Source organism: Poecile atricapillus, chromosome Z (genome assembly GCF_030490865.1).
Source record: "Poecile atricapillus isolate bPoeAtr1 chromosome Z, bPoeAtr1.hap1, whole genome shotgun sequence".
Lineage (NCBI taxonomy): Eukaryota > Metazoa > Chordata > Aves > Passeriformes > Paridae > Poecile > Poecile atricapillus.
This window is the reverse complement of record NC_081289.1, coordinates 130,656,040-130,674,181: the sequence shown is the minus strand read 5'-3', so window position 1 is coordinate 130,674,181 and position 18,142 is coordinate 130,656,040. Positions and strand designations below refer to the sequence as shown.

Below are 18,142 nucleotides of genomic sequence, written 5' to 3'. Positions count from 1 at the left end.
GTTGTCCAGTTTAGTTTCTGGGGCAGGTACTCCTCAGTGACCCCTACAAAAAATCCCGAGGGGTTTTCATGATCTGAATTTTAACCCCCCCATTCAGACATGGTATCTCTCCCCCACAGGGGAACCTTATAATCTGAACCAAATGGCCATATATTTGCCGATTGTCCATCTGGCCCCTCAATTTTTATGATGCTCTTTGATTGTTTTGCCAGTTGGATGCCCCCAATGGATGGTCTGATACCAGACAATTTCTCCACAGTGTGCCCAGCAGCTATGCATATGCTGAAGCAGATCTTGTCCATGATAGTTTCATGGAACTAAATTCAGGAGCATTATTGTTCTACTTGCTAGCAGCAGTCACCTCAGTGTCATTCCCCATGACACTGACTGGCACCAGGGTCAGGCATTCACCTGCTTGAGGGGTGTGTAGATGGGCTTCTGATAGGATTTGAAAAAGCATATATATTTATTCCCAGTTAACACTCTTTTAAGTCATGGTTAAACACCTGTCGTTTTGGATGTGTAATCAGTGTTATTTTTGCCTCTTCAAGCTCATATCTGTCTTTTAAAAGCAAGGTTTTCTGACACATTAATCAGTAGCCAGAACTGATTAGAAGCCTGTAAAAGAGGTATCAGCTCCTTACTGTTTGTTTTTGAATGTACTGCTATGTATATTGCATGTGCCAGAAAGAGACAACAAAATCAGTAACACTTGAGAAGTGATTAAAGTTTGAAAAACATAATTATTTAAGTTATTGGAGTTTATCTATTTTCTATAGGTCAAAGCAAACAGTAGGATTTATTCCATTAAAAAAATGGAAAGTTATCTGCTCCAAATGAAAAAAATCTTTATTCCTTCTTTCCCACCATAATGATTAAAATCTCTCAGAATTAGTATTTTGTATTTTCAATTTAAAGAAGGGTCATTTTATAGCTATCTGTTTAAGAGTTTGTCAGCATTTCACAGCACAAGACGCTGCAACCATATTTGCCCCTGAACATATATATATTCATCAGTGACTTTGAAGTAGCATAACCTGACAAGCTTGGCAAAAAATGAAGGAGTGTCATTATATAACCTAGGAAAAATTAGATACCAGGAAGAAATCCAGCATGCTCTGTGTATGCTTGAATGACTCAATGAGGAATATAGTGCCATTAATGAGTTTGCAGTTCTGTAGAAGGTGCGAAAGGATCTCAGTTTGAATTGAACTTTAGCTTGCTCTAGAATGTGTTAAGGAAATTTATGATTCATTCTACTGAGAGTTCTGGCCAGGGGCAGCTTATAGTAGTCAATTTGTTGGGTTTATTTGCATGCTTCAGCTGCACATATGCATACACATACATGCATATGTATATATGTGTGTGTATATATATAATGTGTGTGAAGAGAAAGAGCATTTTCCCTTTAGTACCGCTGCCGGACTAGACTTCAGAAATTGAGCGTTTTTGTTAGAAAGATGCAGCAAGCTTTCATTAAGGCAAAGCTACCTGCATTGTAGCCTTATAGATGATCCCTGGCCTTTGTAAAGAGTTTTCTCTGTAGATACCACAGTAAGCTCACCAGTTTCGTAATGCTGAGTACCTTGCCATGGTGTGCTTAGCAAGAATGTCCAGATCTTGTTTTCTACAGATGCTTGCATCCCACAGGCATTACATGCATAGGCTCTCTCTGTAGCAGGTAGTGTCACAAGAGGTGCCACAGACTAAATAGCTCGAGGTCATTCACCAGTTTCTCCCTTTAAAGTTTAGTTCCTCCACACAGATGCACACAAGTTCACGTCTGGGTGTGGGTACTCTTAATGGTGAGTTTCCATTCTACGTTTTGGACGTTTTTTTCAACAGCAAAGAAGACCTATGAATTTATAAAAGCATAATAAAAGTTATTGCTTGAAAAATCACTTTAATATGTTCATTGGTTTGATTTTCTGATCTTTTATGGAGTTTTATGCAGTTATAAAGAAGCCGCAGATAAATCTGATTCTCTGATCCTCCCGTATGTCAGCCTGGTGCCTTTCCTGAGCTATAGTGTAGCTTATTAATTGTCTTAAATGCAGTTAAAAAATTCAACAATTGCCATCACACAACAATTACAGTCTTTTAATACTGTGAAGCTACACCTACTTACAAACTATTATGCTGTACATAGTTTTTCATGCTGGTTATTACTGATTTGAAAAATTCAGATGTCTCATTCCTCACAACAGCTGAAGAAACCATGTGAAACTGAGAGGTAAAGTTTTTCTTTCTGAAGGCTATCATTTTATCTGAGTTATAAAGTATCTTTAAATCAATCTCAGCAAGCTTTCTTCTCAGTATTATGTTTCATTATCGTAAATATTTTTTTCTGGGGGAGTAGTCTGGCTTTAATATCTATTTCAATTTAAGTTATTTTTTAAAAATCCTGACATCTTTTTTCCCATAAGATAACAACCACTTGATGACAACAAGATGTCTCATTTTGTATGGCTTAATTTAGGCAGTAGATCCACATGGCAGACATACCACTGTCTTGAAGATTCTGTTGCAGAACAGCTGCATGACTTGATTACATGTTTGGATTGATGATTTTACAGTGGACATCTGTCTTGCTCCAGAGCCCTCAGTCTGATCTGATCATGCAAGTGTTCCTTCCTGGTTCAGGGATCCCATTGTACATTGAAATCTTTGGGTGTTGTTAGACCTTCTTGGTCCTTTAGTGGGGGTAACAGGCTGCTTTATTGGCTTACTGAAGATGGATAAGTAAAAATTCTTATATTTCTCTTAGGAATTTCTTTACAGAGCAAAGTGAGTATCCTTGAGAATAAGTTTTCTTTTGAGCTCCAAAATTCCCTGAAATACAAAAGGTAAATACTCAGTTACTCTGTGTACTCCACAAATTTGCGTGTGTAGAAAACAAAACAGATTAGGTAGATGGGATGACCTTAGAACATGTCCAAACCTAATGCCCTCACAAGGAGCTGCACCTGTGAAAGGGAAGAGCAAAGGTTCTCTTGAATAGAAGAAGGAGTCTTGGAAAAGTACTGTAACACCTCAAGAAGTTGTAACATTTTTCTTTATAAAGACCCATGGTCCATGGCTTCATTCCATCTGCTTTAAAAAAACCCACAGTAGTAAAGTAGGCAATGTTTTCCTGTAAGTATTCACACCTTTCCCAGATAAGATGGAGATGAATGAAATTTCTCATCATAGCATGTTTCTTTTGCATTTCTTTTAAAAGCACAGTGAGATCTAAGGATTGCTTTCAGTGCACCAGAAGTTATAAAAGCCAAATTGAATGCTTAGAGATATACACTCTTATAAAGAGTACCACCAAAATCAGAAAATTACTTGAAATCACTGTGTGGAATGATTTGCAGTTGTTCTGCAAAGCAGACAAAAAATGCAGTGAATAAATGGATCCTAAGAGTAAAAAACATTATTTAAGCTCTTACATAACATGGATCAGTACTGTTTCATGCAGTCATTTCTAATGATGATTGGAATCCTGCACATTTGACTTATCACAGAAAGATTAAGAAACAGCTTCAAAATCACTAGCAAGTGTTGGGACTGCAACCTGTACATCCAAACAGCTCCCTTAACTCATATAAATAATCATAGTGCATCCTCCTGCAAGGCAATTTGTGCTATACAGCTCTCAGGAACTCTGCCATCTTTTGAAGTAGCTCCTTACTCTACTTTGACAAAGGAGGAAGTGAAGAGGTCAAACACAGGTTTTATGGAGGAGACATAGGAGGCAGACATGGTAAATCTACTGAAAAAAGTAAGGGTCTGGTCATTTGAATTATTAGCCTTATGTTGCTGTCTTTGAATTTGTTTTCAACAGAGAAGTTGTTTAAATGAGTAAGAAAGGACTATTATTTGTTTGTAATTAATGGTTAGATTTGGATTGTTTCAATAACATATTGTGAAATGTTTTTTCTTCCCCCTAACATTTCCAGCCAGTTGGTATTTCATTCACATCTGTGTTACTGAAATAGTTGCATAGATTATCCTGATTCCTGTCAAACATTGTCTGTCAAAAATATTGGATTAAATATTAGAAATTAAGTTAGGAAAGTTGAATGACTTCCATGAAACCCATTCTGAAGTACTGATGTATTCCTGCACGGGCCATGTGTCTCTAGTGAAAAGCTCTTGGAACTGGAATTTATTTCATCCACTGCCTTTCACTGGCTTTTGAAGATCTCCAAGGATGGAGGCTGCACAGCCTCTCTGAGCAACCTGTGACAATGCTTGATAAAGCTTAGGAAAAACTTATTTTAGCTTTGTCTAAAATTTTGGATAAAGTTTAGACAAAGTTAGTCCTGTGTGAAAGAATAAAAGTACTGAATGACCTTTAAAGGTCCTTTTCAACCATCTGCTTTGGTTCATCTAGCTAAAAAATGTATTTTTCAAAGCAGATCTAAGAATGTAATAAAGAAACCTAAGTGTTATTTGGTTCAATGTTAGAAGGCTATTAACTTTTTTTAATGCTGTATGAAAGTCTTCCTTTTATTATTACTAGAATATTCTAGGGAAGGACTAAGTTGCATTTTAATAATGCAACAGTTTTGCTGCTGTAACAATAGAGAAATAAGTTGTTTTAGGAATTCAGCATGTACTTTTATTACAAACATTTATAGTAATGAGATCACAAATCATTAACAAAAGTGGTTATTATATTTAAGGGTCTGGTTAAAAGAAGTGTAACAAAAATGTGATATCATATATGAAGACTGGAGTAAAGAAAATGTCGTTCCTCCCTTAAAGAAGGGCATGAAGGAGAGGATCCAGAGAACTCCATCCTGGTCACCCCTACCTTGATCTGTAGGAAGATGATGAAGCAGCTAAAGCTCAAACCATCTCCAGACACATTAAGGACAAGAAAATCCTCATGAAGAGTCAGCATGGTTTTGCCAGTGGGGATTCATAGTTAAGTGACTTCCTTGAGGGAGCGGCTGGTCTGGTAGATGAGGGGAGAGCAGTGGATATCATCTGCCTGGACGTGCCTAAGGCTTTTGGCAGTGTCAGACATAAGATCCTTTTAGACAAGCTGTTGATGCATGGGCTGATTGAGGACATGGGGAGGTAGTCTGAAAACTGGCTGGATGTCTGGGCCTAGAGTGTGATGTTCAGTTGAGTAAAGTCTACTAGTGGTGTATCCCAGGGGTCAGTAGTGGGTCCAGTCCTGTTTAGTACCTTCATTAATCACCTAGATGAAGGTGCAGATACTCTCTGTATCCTCAGAGAGTTGGCAGATGATGAAAAAATGGGAGAAGTGTGCGGTTCTCTAGAGTGATGGGTGCCACTCAGGGGGACCTTGACAGGCTGGAGCAGTGGGCTGCCAGGAGCAGCATGCAGTTCAGCAAGGAGAGGTGCAGAGTCCTGCAGCTGGGGAGGAACAAACCCAGGCACCAGTGTATGCTGGGGGCCACCCAGCTGGAGAGCAGCTTGGCCTGGGCAGAAAGGGACAGCAGCTTGGACACAAGAAAGCAATGTCCACTTGGGGTATGGAAGGCTAATGGCATTGGGGCCTCCATTAAACAGTAGAATTGTCTGTGTGTGTGGAGAGATGTGATCCTGCCCCTGCACAAATCCCTGGTGTGGCCACACTGTGCCTGTTCTCTGCTTCTCAGCACAAGAAATGGATGGTGCTACTGGAGAAAGTCTAGTGAAGGGTCACTAAGATGATTAAAGGGGCACATCACACAGGAGGAAAGGCTGAGAGCCTGGAAAAATGAAGACATGGGTGGGATTTATAAATATTTGAAGGAAGGGTGCAAAAAGAATGGAGCCAGGCCCTTTATGGTGGTGTGCAGTGGCATGAAAAGAGGCAGAGGATACAACCTGAAACACAGGAGGTTTCAGTGGAACAACAGGAAATACTTTTTACTTTTTTCACCTTTTCTGAAGGTGACTGAGCATGGGAATAAGTTGCTCAGAGAAGTTGTGTTCATATTCGTGGAGGAAGTCAAAAGGAGTCTGCTCATGTGACTGTGCTTGAGCAGGGATGTTGGACTAGATGACCTGTGGAGATCTTTGCCAACCTCAATCTTTCTGTAATTCTTTGATCTTATTCAGCTTTTTACATAGTATAATTTGTAGAGCTAATGTCTATCTTGCTGTTCTGTGCCTTCCCAAATTCCTCATTTGCAAATGCTAAAGCCATTGACAGAACAGCTTGACTGAATGGGTTTTAAAGACCTGTGAGACAATTCTATGGGACAAAATAATCTCAGAATATATTCAATAAGGTAATTAAAAGACCATCTGTGTATCAGTATTTTTTTTTTAGTAAAGAAGTCTCTATAGAGTGCCATCTTGTGTTGAAACCTCAGACTGAGTCCCCCTTAGAACAAAGAAGGAATAATTAAAAAAATCAACAATATTAAATATTACAGCTAGTTTCTTTGAAATTTGTACTCTGGTGCACACATTTCTACTGTTTATTGTTTTTCCCATAAAATATAAACAGTAAAATACCATAAAGTAATATTTGAAATACCTGCTGTTATTATTTAGCTGTAAAAATAAGCACAGTCTTGTAATTATGATACATTTCTTCCATTAGTAAGCTTGCATTTTTTAAAATGTTTTTTATCCCAAAGAGGTCTCAGTTATGTTTTATTTACTGTGGGTGAAATCTTGCCCTCAGTGGATTCTTGTTGACTTGAGGAGGTCTTGGATTTATTTCTTTGTGCTTTGAATACAAGAGTCTTAGACACCCATGAAAACACAGAAGCATTGAGTATACTGCTTAGTCCTGGGAAATTTATTGAGCAGAATAAACATCATTGAACTGTGGAGAAAAGTGTACAAATATGTTAAGTCAGATTGTAATTAAGCCAAGATGCTTATGGAATTCCAAGATTTTTGTGGAATAACACTATGGTCTATCTAATCCTTATGCCACAATATAGGCTGGTTTTATCTCTTCTTAGGAGAAAAAGCTTTCCAGCTACAACCTGTGTTTTAATAGGATAGATTTCAAATAATTTATATTTTACTGACAGAGCAAAATGACGGCAGTATAGCTTTTCCTGTTGCAAACAAGTTACCAAGAGCATCTTGCTGATCTATAGTATTCTATAAAACTTGTTTGTTCACCATTTTTTTCTGTATCTGTGAAGTTAAAAATATATTTTTTGAAAGTGTTTAAGATGCAGAAAAAATCCCCAAAAAACCTAGAAAATAAAAATTGAATTGGGCAAAACAAAGCCAAAAAGAACAAGTGACATTTCTTATATAACCACAGTCTACTCTCATCTTTCTTCAGGTTGTAACTGATCACCACTGTGGTATCTCCCATGTCGTTGTGCAGCATGTTCCATGTAACACATGAATATTGAGAGACTATTCAGAGAGTTTACCTTACAGTAAAACTAAGAGTTGGTGTGGTGGAAAGTAGGAAACAGAACAGAGATTTGAAGTTCCATTTTGTCTCCTTGTCTGTTGTGCTTTCATTAAGAAAAGTGCGATGGTCACTAATGGTTTCCCCTTCACCATTTATTACATTTGTTGTACGTCAGGGAAGGAGCCTTCCCTGAAGCATCTCCTGTTAGATCAATAGTGTGTCAGTCACCTTACAGCCTCATTAGTGTCTGTGTGATATCTCTCAGAATACGGGAAAGCATGGCTCGTTGCTCTGAGCACAGCTGCAGCCCACATTAGAAGGTTGCTAGATGGATATAGACTATGAAAGTTTCAACTTTTTCAAATTGAAAGAATGTCTAGAAAGTATTTTAGGTGGTGTATTAGTCCAGGAACCAGGATATGTCATAGTGCGTAGGTTGTTTGTGTGTCTGCCAGTCTCAGTCACTGCAGAAAGAAATGACATTTGCATTGTAACACACGGGAACTCTGTGCTTTTTTTCACTGCAGCAGCAGTTGGGTGGGAGCTACTGATCATTCAAAGAATGGGGGTGGCTAAAGGAAAAGTCTGAAAATTTCAAACATTCAGAAGATGCTCTCTGGTTCTGTCATTGCCTTCTGCCTCCAAGCATTTGGAGTCTCAGGTTAACTGCCCATGTCTTATGTTTTTCTGGTTTTTCCCTACTGGAATAATGATCCTCCTAATAGTGTTTCAGCACCAGTGATCTTCACTTAACTAATAGTTCTGTGAAGACCAACAGTTTTATGTTAATTTTCTATTTTCAAGAGGAACAGTAAAGTCTGTGTGAGACCCTGGTAGCTGCTGTTGTTGAGGGGAATTTCATTTGCCTTCTTCAGGAAGTGAGCGACAAAGTTCCCCAGCCAGTCAGCTCATATCCTCAAGGTGGTGGTTGTCATCTGTGGAGCTGCGTGCACCTAGGATGAAGTTAATATTGCAAAATAAATGTTCAAGTATCTAAGCCCTATTTTGTTGTGTATTTTCCCCTTGAAAACAGTGGAAGATAGTAATCCAAGAAATAGTGATTAATCTGTACATTTGTGGCTGTAAATTCCACATCAGTAAGAGCATATCTATATTTCATGTACAGACACAAAAATTCTTAGAAAGTTTAGCTTGTTGAATTTTATATATAAATGAACCAAAGTAAGAGTATCCAAAGATGACATTGGAACAAGACAGCTTTTATAAATGTGTCAGTGATGCTCTTGTTTGTTTAGTGTGGCTAGGGACATTCTTCATATTTATAATCTGAAGTCAGAACAATGCTGTTCCTGTCCCAAGGGCTCACATCCTATGACAAAAGAAGAGCTGACGCCATAAAGGGAAACACACTATCAATATGCAAACATTAGCAGCAGAGTAGGAACAGCCTTGAATTCCAGTTTTCGCATAAAGCTTGCAGTTTTCTTTAAACTTTGCCTTCTATAAATGATTTTTTAACTTAGTTTTCATGCTTCCATTGGTTCTAGCATACACAATTGCAGGAAAAACATAAGTAAGGAAATGTAACACTGAATAGGTAAGTCACAGTGTGACAAACAAGAGCCCCTCAAACATTTGCTTCCTAATTGCAAGCTAGTATTTTCATTTTGTAGGGATTTAAATAATATAAAAGGTTGAGCTTAACTAGTGACTATAGCAGAGGACACTGAAATGGCCATAGCAACATCTCTTGGAATACAATTGGTAACACCTGTTGGAAATTTAAGTTAAAAACGTCTTATTTTGTTAAGCTGAGATAAGTTCCAGAAACAGAATTCAAAAGTACTTTTAAACTGACTGTCGTGTGGGCTAAAAGGCATCCATGCTAGATATATGAAGACAGACAGAAATGTCCCTTTAGCTGAAGGGTTGGGATTTTTTTCCCCATTGTGTTGTATTGACAAAATATGTGGTGGACAGAAAGGTTCATCAAATGCACAAAATGAGAAGAATTTTATAGACCCTAACAGAAGTATCTGTTCCACTTTAGTGATGAAGTTCTGATGACTTGCTTGTCCTTATATCTCGAGCTCTCCAGTGTCAGCCTGAGGCAAAAAAAGAACAAAAATCAAAAACCCCAAAAAACAAAACAAAAAATGAAACTAAAAAAAAATCCAACAAACCAAAACAAAACAACTTTGAAAGTCAAGGATAAGTGCAATGGCTGTTCCTAGCTTCCCTCTCCAGATGCTCAGACACTTTGGGGATCATAACAGAGAGGCAGGAAAAAGAGAAATGGTGGCAAATTGTATGTTCCTTTTGCCGTTGTTAAGTCTCAGGGTAACTTACTTTGCTGAGACTGTAAATAAAATATCAAAAACAAGTATTTTCTCACAATTTTCTTCATGACAAGCATGGCCAAACTTAGATTGCTCTGCTATTCCAGAGTTATTCCTTGCTCTGAAATAAAGGAAGTCTGTAAATACTGTTGATTGTGATAGTTACCCCAACTAAACAAATGATTCAATGACCTTCTAAATGTGGAAAACCCAAGAATAATGATAATAATAGATACTTCTTGTCCAGCTTGCCATGGCACAATGAATCTGATCATGTTTGGCTTCATCTGCTGCCTAATGCAATGTAACATGGCAGATAAACTAAATCAAATGGGTGACACTATTGGGCTTGAAAGATGATAGCTCTTGTAAAGCAAATGAAGTGAGAATGTATCAATCCAGAAGATTTCAGATGTTTATTGAGGTCTTGAATCTTTGAAACCCAGCAAATTAATGTTTCAAGTGCTGCAAGGCAAGTGGCTACAAGTACAGCAGTATGTGTATTACTGGCAAAGCTGTTGCCTGAAACAGAATTCATCTAAATTTTTAGGTTTTATTTGTGTGTTTAATTATTGTTTTCATTTCTGCAAGTGCTTTGTAGATGCCGTGGCTTGAACTTCAAAGGATACTGCTACAAATGCTTTTGTACTCACTAGAGTTGTGATCACACAACTTTTAGTTACGAAGATAAGTTTAAATTTCAATAAGCTAGGGTTTAATACTATGCATTCAAATAAATAGTATCCAAGAAGTATTTTTGATTGTTTTCAACATTGTCATAAAAGGTTGTGTTTATTGGGTAGTTTTAAGGAATGTTTTAATTTGTATTTCTTTCAACTATTTGTTCATTTTGAATATTTGTAACAATTCATTGTGTGATATTACTTGAACCTTTAAAAAGTTGGTCTGCTAATTATCTTTCAGTAAATAAGACGGAGTTGCTGTAAGGGTTGTAAACACTTCGGAAGACACCATGAAGACATACTTATTTTCGTTACCTAAAGCTGTGTTTCTTTTTACTTCTGCGTTGTTTGCTTTATGGAGGCAAAATGTTCAGTTCACACTCAATATGAAGATTCAATAATGTTTTTTTATTTATGATGACATTGTGAATTATTTTTTAATAGGCAAAAGCTAGTTCAAAAACAAGGGATTTTTATTTTTTTTGTTTAGTACTTGAAAAAAGATTTGAAGTAACTTTATTTCTTAAAATAAGTAAGCTTCAAAATGTAGTGTTTATGCTGTCAAAATGTAATGGATTTTCTTATAGTCTACCAATAATTCGTTAGATTGTCAAAAATTAAAAATAGCCTCTTCAAGAAACTTGTCTTCCAGATCAGATTTTTATGTGTGTTCTGAACAGCAGTGTAAGAAACTATGAAGAATGAACCTCCTTCCATTAGCTTCAGGATTTGTTCTCCATTAAGTTTAATTATGTAGGAAGTTTTCGGGTAGACAGTCTTAAAAACATTTGAGTAGTATGCCTGAAATTTTGGTTTTGTAACTGTGCTGGGATTTCTTTTAAATTTAGCCTCTCTGAGTAGTTAGGAGTTTTAGAGTTCTTTGCTCATGCTCTTCAGGTTATTAAAATGTTTCTCTAATGTATCTTCCTCAATAATTGATATGTATTCATTATTTAAAACTAATGTTGCAGTTAAAATATGAAGAATTAGAATTAATTGTGTTTGGGTTTTGTTATAGATATGACATGCTAAAAGCTAGAACTCAAATTAGAACAAAAATAAAATTAACTTTCTTTCTTTTTATAGCCCACTGTTTGTGAACGGGAACTCTGTGTATTTGCTTTCCAAACATTAGGAGTGATGAATGAAGCTGCTGATGAAATTGCAACTGGGGCACAGGTAAGATTATCTACCTTTTCTGTAGTTTACTCAGTCCTCTCAGTCTCTTCCAGTATGGATTTTGACTTGTCTGCACTATAGGAGTACTGCTTGGTAAATATTTATTTGTCCACTGTTATAGTTGTAAATGTAGTGGTTTATGTGTGGTGTATTCAAACAGTACTAATGAGGGGTTTCCATTGTTTTGCTTCCATGTAATTAGAGTAACTGTGTTTTCGTGCCCAGTTGTATTCAATTAGGTCACCTGGGTTGTTAATAAAGGCAGCCATTGTAATTTGGAGATAATTCACATTTATTTTCATCTAATGAGCCATTGCTAGTCTCATGCAATTAATAAGTTACTTCCTCTTCATGGTCTTGGGATGCAGGGATCCACTAAGCATCTGTTGTTTTGATCATTACATAGCAGTGGGAAAGTCATTATTGATATTGCTACATAGGGTTCTTTCTTCTTCTCAAGGAGCAGGAATTTAATAGAAGTCTGCTTCCTGACTCTAAATTCAGTTACTGATGTAGTTATAACCCTATCATTGTTTTTTTAAAGTATTTTGAATTTGAATTTTCAAGTCACTAACCTAATGTTTCATTAAAAACGCAAGTTAGAAGATCTTATGTTTAATGTCCCTTCAAGATCTTATGGTAAAAATCTGCACATCTTAAGAAAAGTGCCCTTGTGTCCAATTTTCTGGTTACCGTGCTGCTACGTAGTAAGCAACATGGGTTTTTTGGAAGACCAAATCTTCAGTTTATTTAACTTTAACTAGCACTAGTGAGTATAGCCACTGGTACCTGAATACAACCATGAGCATATCCTCAAAGGAAGAAAGGTAGAGCAGTGTTGACCAGCTTCCTCACTTGAGAATATGACTGTGGAATCAGAACACCAGCTCTTCATCTGATGTCTGAAGACCATTGGATAGCTATATTTGTAGTATCTAGATACCAAATATTGGGATAACAGTTTAGGCTTGTAAGAAATGGAAGGAGCTGTGCAGATGAAGCCCCACTTTTTCCTCAGTCTGAAGTCCTGTGAGAATTTTTATTTTTATTTTTTTTTAATTCAGGCACATGTTATAGTACATGTACATTTAGAATTGTAGCATCACAGAATATCTGGAGTTGGAAGTGACCTGTGAAGGTCATGTAGTCCTATGCCCTGCCATGAGCCAGGAAAACATATACTTGATAAGGTTGCTCAGAGCCCTGTCTGACTTGACCTTGAATATTTCCAAGGATGGGGGAATCTACCATGTGTCAGTGTTTCATCACCTTCACTATAAAAATCTTCTTTATAAGTAGTCTGTATCTCCCTCCTTGAGTATAAAACCTTTACCCCTGGTTCTATCACAAGAGGTTCTCCTAAAAAGATTTTCCGCATCTTATCATCCCTCTTTAAGTACTGAAGGGCTGCAATAAGGTCTCCCAAAAACCTTCGATTTCTACAGGCTGAACAACCCTAGCTGTCACAGCCTGTCTTCATCAGGAGGGCATTCTAGCCTTCTGATCATTTTATTGGCCCTCCTCTGGACTTGCTTCAATAGGTGTAGGTCTTTCTTGTGTTGGAGACCCCAGAGCTGGACACAGTGCTCAGGTGGACTCTCATGAGGGCAGAGGGGCAGAATCCCCTCCCTCCCCTGCTGCCCACGGGGCTCTGGATGCAGCCCAGGACACGTTTGGCTCTCTGGGCTGTGAGTGCCATGGCCGGGGCATGTCCAGCCTCTCACCCACAGCACTCCCAGATCCTTCTTCCTTGAGTTAGCGTGGAGAGATAGCTTGGCAGCTCTATCAGCCAGTTCCCTCAGGATTCTGGGATGTATCTTATCAGGTGTCTCTATGTTCACATTCCTCAGGGGCACTCAAATCTAATCTTCACTGACAATGAGAAGCACTTCGCTTCCCTGCTTTCTGTGTTGAGCTTCATCCACTTGAGAGGTGTGTGAAGAGGAGACTGCGAGTGAAGACAGCAAAGAGCTGTCAAGTTCCTTGGCCTTCTCATTGTCTGCCATTACCATTTTGCCAGTCGTGTTCAGAGAGGGGTGCACTTTCTTTCACCTTCCTTTACTGGCTCATGTGCCTTCACAAACCTCTTCATTATTCTTTGCATCTCTTGTCAAGTTCATCTCCAGTTGCACCTTGGCCTCCCTCACTCCATCCTATAAAATATATAATATAATTATTATACAACAAGCAGGCTATGTCCTTATATTCTTCCCAGAATATCTATCCCTGCAGCCACTGCCTGTGCATTGCCTTATTTTCTTTTAGTCTTAGCAGCTGGTCTGGAGTCATCCATGCTGACACCTTGTCTTCCTTTCCTGATCTCCTACACACAGGGATTGAGAGCTCTTGCAGTCTATGGAAGGCATTCTTCAAGATCTGCCATCTCTGATCTGCTCCCTTGCCCTGGCAAAGTTTTCCAGGGGGTCCTGTTGAATAACTTTTTGAACAGCTGGAAGGTTGCTTTCCTAAAATTAGTAAAGAATTAGGTATAACCCTTTTTAAATAGAGCTAAGTAAGTAGAGGAGGGGTGGCCCTGGTTAGCTCTCACTCAGTGTTTTATGTAAGTATCAGTGTTGCAGGTATATGCAGAGCTTGCTCTAGATCTCTGGAGTACCTCTGCATTTACAGAGCTTTACTGTAGAGTTCTGAAGTGATTTCAACCTTAAGAGTGCTTAAAAGCGTTAGATAAGAGGTTTTGTCTGTTGTCCCATTGGACCTAGGTGGCTAACTTCTGCTAAGTTTCACTTTAGTGATGGTATTGCAGCCAGCTCATTTTTTTGGGTCTGGCTGAACCCCCATTCCTGTTTGCAGAAAGAATTTATCAGTTCTAGAGTTTGATCCATCTGAGCTCTTTTTGTCATTAGTTTAGGACAGTGTGAATCACAGCATAAACTGTCAGCACAGTGGTTATTTCTCCACATTTTGTCTGATCAATCTTCCTCCAAATCATTTTGTCTACTGAAGAAGCCTAAATACAGGTTCCCATCATTAGAAATCATATCCTGTTTTGTCTTCTGTGCTTTCAGCTAGTTTCCTAGGGTGCACAACCCTACTTTGTCACTCCAAATAGTCCAGTGGCTTCTCCTTAATAAGTGTTTGTCCTTTCTAAAACTTTCCAGCCTGAACTCAGTTTGCCTTGTATTAGTCATGTAGGCAAAATGCTTGAAAATTAGATGACTGATTTCTTGATAGTTCTTACTCCATGTAAAGAGTCTCTTGAGAGTAAGAGGCGCTGTCTGAGGGACTGATGTCACAAGAGGAATTGTCATCAGCAGGTGTTGTCCTTCATGCAACTATTTTAATCCTTACTTCTTCACTTCAGCACCTCCAACTGAGGAGGAGTTCACCCTCGGTTTTAAGGACATCTGCTAGATCCACAGCACTTCCTATTCCCAAGGAATGCATATGCAAGGCTGTATTATAAGGTTTCTATTAGATGCACCTCCCAGTTTAAGTTGTTTTGCACTGCATCAACTCAAAACGATGACCTCAGGGGAAATAAAGTGTAAAAAAAAGAGCAGAGTTGGAAACAATCTAGGAGTCAGCAGTTTGTTTAAAGGAGGGGTTAGGGATAGTGTCTTGAGTAGAACTGTGCCGGTTTTAGATAGTATTCCATCATGCAAATGATAAAGCAGGACAGCTTTGAGTCTCTGCATTAAAAGATCTGTGGACTCAAACAGCTCTTCCCTAGCAGTGGTTTGTGACAGCAGACTGAGAAGTACTTCTCAGAAGCAGGGTGAACTCATGCTCAATTTCACGGTAATACATTTACACAGGGGCAGGACTGCTGCCTGATCTGGTTGCTGATCTCCTTTATAAATGCTGGTGCATATGCCCTATTTTGAAACATTCATCACACATACAGCTAGTATAAACTGGAAAGTAATCAGAGAGCCATTGGGGAAGGGATCATTATTTAAGTAATTTCATTTTTCAATATATGTGAGCTATTTAGTAACTGGAACTAACAGACTATATTAAAACTGACGGAGAAAATTGTCCATTCATGCTGAAGGAGCAGAGGAGGAGAATGGCAGCTATATGACTCACCACAGCAGAGTTCTTTTTCCCTTTCATCGTTATTCTTATTTTCATTCTGGCTCTCTAAAGGACCATAATTTTTTCTATCCAAATGATCAGATACAATGACAGATGTAGAAAATCTTCTAGATGAGTGTGAGCTGTGAGATAATATCTGATCTGTGTGGAGTTGTGGAGGGAACAAGGGATATCTTCTAACTCCAGCTTGTCTCAGCTTTTCCTTTCTTTTGCGGAAAAGTCTGTTTTCACACAGAACTGTTTTCAGAAGGTACAGAAAAAACACGGGCAAATAAGTTAATCTGCAGTTACTTTTTAATGTAGTAATTTTGGATTTCATTATGAGCTGGATTTATATTTCATAGCTGCCAGAAAGCTGCTTTCTCTCATGTTTGTTATTGCTGTATTCTATTTTTAACTTCTGAATTACATATTTTGAAACAATTACGTGGCTATCTGTGTCTAAGTGGTATATGTGCTTTTGTGCACACATGTCTATGTGCACATTGCGTGCACAATCCTGTGGAGAAATTGTGCAAATCATAGATATTCAAAGTGTTATAATTTTGTACAACAGGATGGAAAGAAGAGTATGCCCCAGTGTGAGCTGTGCAGATGACTGTTAAATCATTGCAGTATTCTGGCTTTAGCAGAAGCAATGTTTTCAAGTGTTTTTGTGATTACAGTCTTCAGGAGAAGAGCAGAAAGTGGTACAAATTTGACAGATGATTCCTTATTCTTGAGCAATAATTTTGCTGGCATGTCTGTACAAATTTCTGCTGGCAATTTCATTTCCTTAGTGAATAAATTTGGTACAGGAATTCACATGTGTGCACAAGACAAAGCAATACATCCAGCAATATATTTGATATTATAATACTTTTAGGACCAGATACTGGTTCTATTTACATGCACGTGGAATAATGTGACATGGCTGAAACCAAACTCAGTTGAGGTCAGTGAAAAAATTTAGTCTTAAACTATCTCTTGTGGATAACACAGTTTGGGCAATATAGGTAACAATGAAATACAATATATCTGTAATGTGTAAAAAAAAAAAAAAAAAAAAAAGGCAGACTGTAAGATACAATATAAAAGTACATATTTTGAATATAATATATAACAAATATGTCTTTCTTTATCCCCAGGTGGTTGATCTGTTAGTATCTATGTGTCGGTCTGCATTAGAATCACCTAGGAAAGTTGTCATTTTTGAGCCATATCCTTCTGTAGTTGATCCTAATGATCCTCAGATGCTGGCCTTTAACCCCAGGGTAAGTAGCTACCTTTAATTATATCATCGTTGGGTTTTAGTAATACATGAGATTTTAAAGCAAAGACTTCTCATGGAGGAGTCTCCTTTATTATGTGATATAGCTCCAGAATATAGCACAAGCGTGTTTTCAAAACTTTGCAGCTCCTATTTATTGACTCTGAAAAAGTACTTGAATATAGACTTGTCCTGGTTCTGGCCAGGACAAGGTTAATTTTCGCAGTAGCAAGAATGGGGCATAGCTAAGACCAAGAGGTTATTCTATACCAGCTCATATCATTGCTGGGAGCAGGGGGAAGGGAGTCTCTTCCAGGGAAAAGAGGGAAAAGAGTTGCCATTTTACTTGGTAGATGGAGCAGTTGGATGTTGTTCGTTGCTGGTTTTCTTATCTCATTGCTGTTTCAAGCTGATTGTTCTTACCTCAACCTGTGCCTCTGAGTTCTCTATCCCACAGCAGGGGGAAAGTGGAAGGAGGAGGGGGAAGGGGACAGTGAGCAGTGCTTGGTTTCAGTGGGAACACTAAATTGGAGAATACCATCCCTAAACCATGACAAAACTGTAGCTTATGTTAAAACCAAGAAGTTCTTCTAAGGGAAAGTTCTAGATGCAAAATTTTATATTCTTAGTGTCTTTCACTTAATGTGCACATTGGACATGTTGCACATGTCAAAAAGAAAGTTTGCCTTAGAGAGATATAGGTCCATCTTTTAATTCTTAGAAGTGTCATTGCTGTCATCTCATTTTCTCACTGCAAGCAGTTATTTCCTTGTATGTAATTTTATCAGATGTTGATAGTTGAGTTTTGTACAAGCATCAGTTTTGAAGTAAAGAATCGTCCTAGTATTACCTGCTTCTTGGATTCCAAATACTGCCTTTCAGGACAGCCCTCGAGCCACGAATATTCCATCTCCCTAAAGGCATAGAAGAGAACTTGGCATGTCCTGTGCTGGGATGCATTTCACTCTTTCTAAACAAAGGCCACCTAGCAGGAGTTCTTTCTCAGGAGAGACTGAGGTGTTCTGTAGTGTGTTGGCAAAACCTGAAGACAGGAACAGTGTGGAGATGCTGAGGGTGACGTCATGTGGAGTGGTGAAGCATGGACTGTTAAGCCTGTTCACTCATTATAGGTGAAGCTGTCTGGGAGTTATTCCCAAGCAGTAGGTCAGCAAAGATCAGGGTGAGGCAGAGGGACCACAGAAGGATCTATGAAGTTTTATAGACCTGCTAGCAAAGCAAACACATCTGTTTATACACATTTAGTTTAAAATCTGTTTGAGCCACTGAATTATTTACCTCAAGAGCACAATGTCCAAATAACTGTGTTTAGTTA

General features: G+C 38.2%; 1 protein-coding gene across 2 annotated transcripts in view; it reads left to right on the top strand.

Annotated features, from left to right (window-relative positions):
* The window catches only part of PARP8 (poly(ADP-ribose) polymerase family member 8), a 120,311-nt gene that overhangs the window by 88,950 nt on the left and 13,219 nt on the right, over positions 1-18,142 (top strand). For both annotated transcript variants that reach the window (XM_058828075.1, XM_058828073.1), the window contains 2 exons: positions 11,409-11,501; positions 16,688-16,813. In XM_058828075.1, the coding sequence (XP_058684058.1) occupies positions 11,409-11,501; positions 16,688-16,813 (219 nt within the window). The remainder of the gene's footprint in view (positions 1-11,408; positions 11,502-16,687; positions 16,814-18,142) is intronic.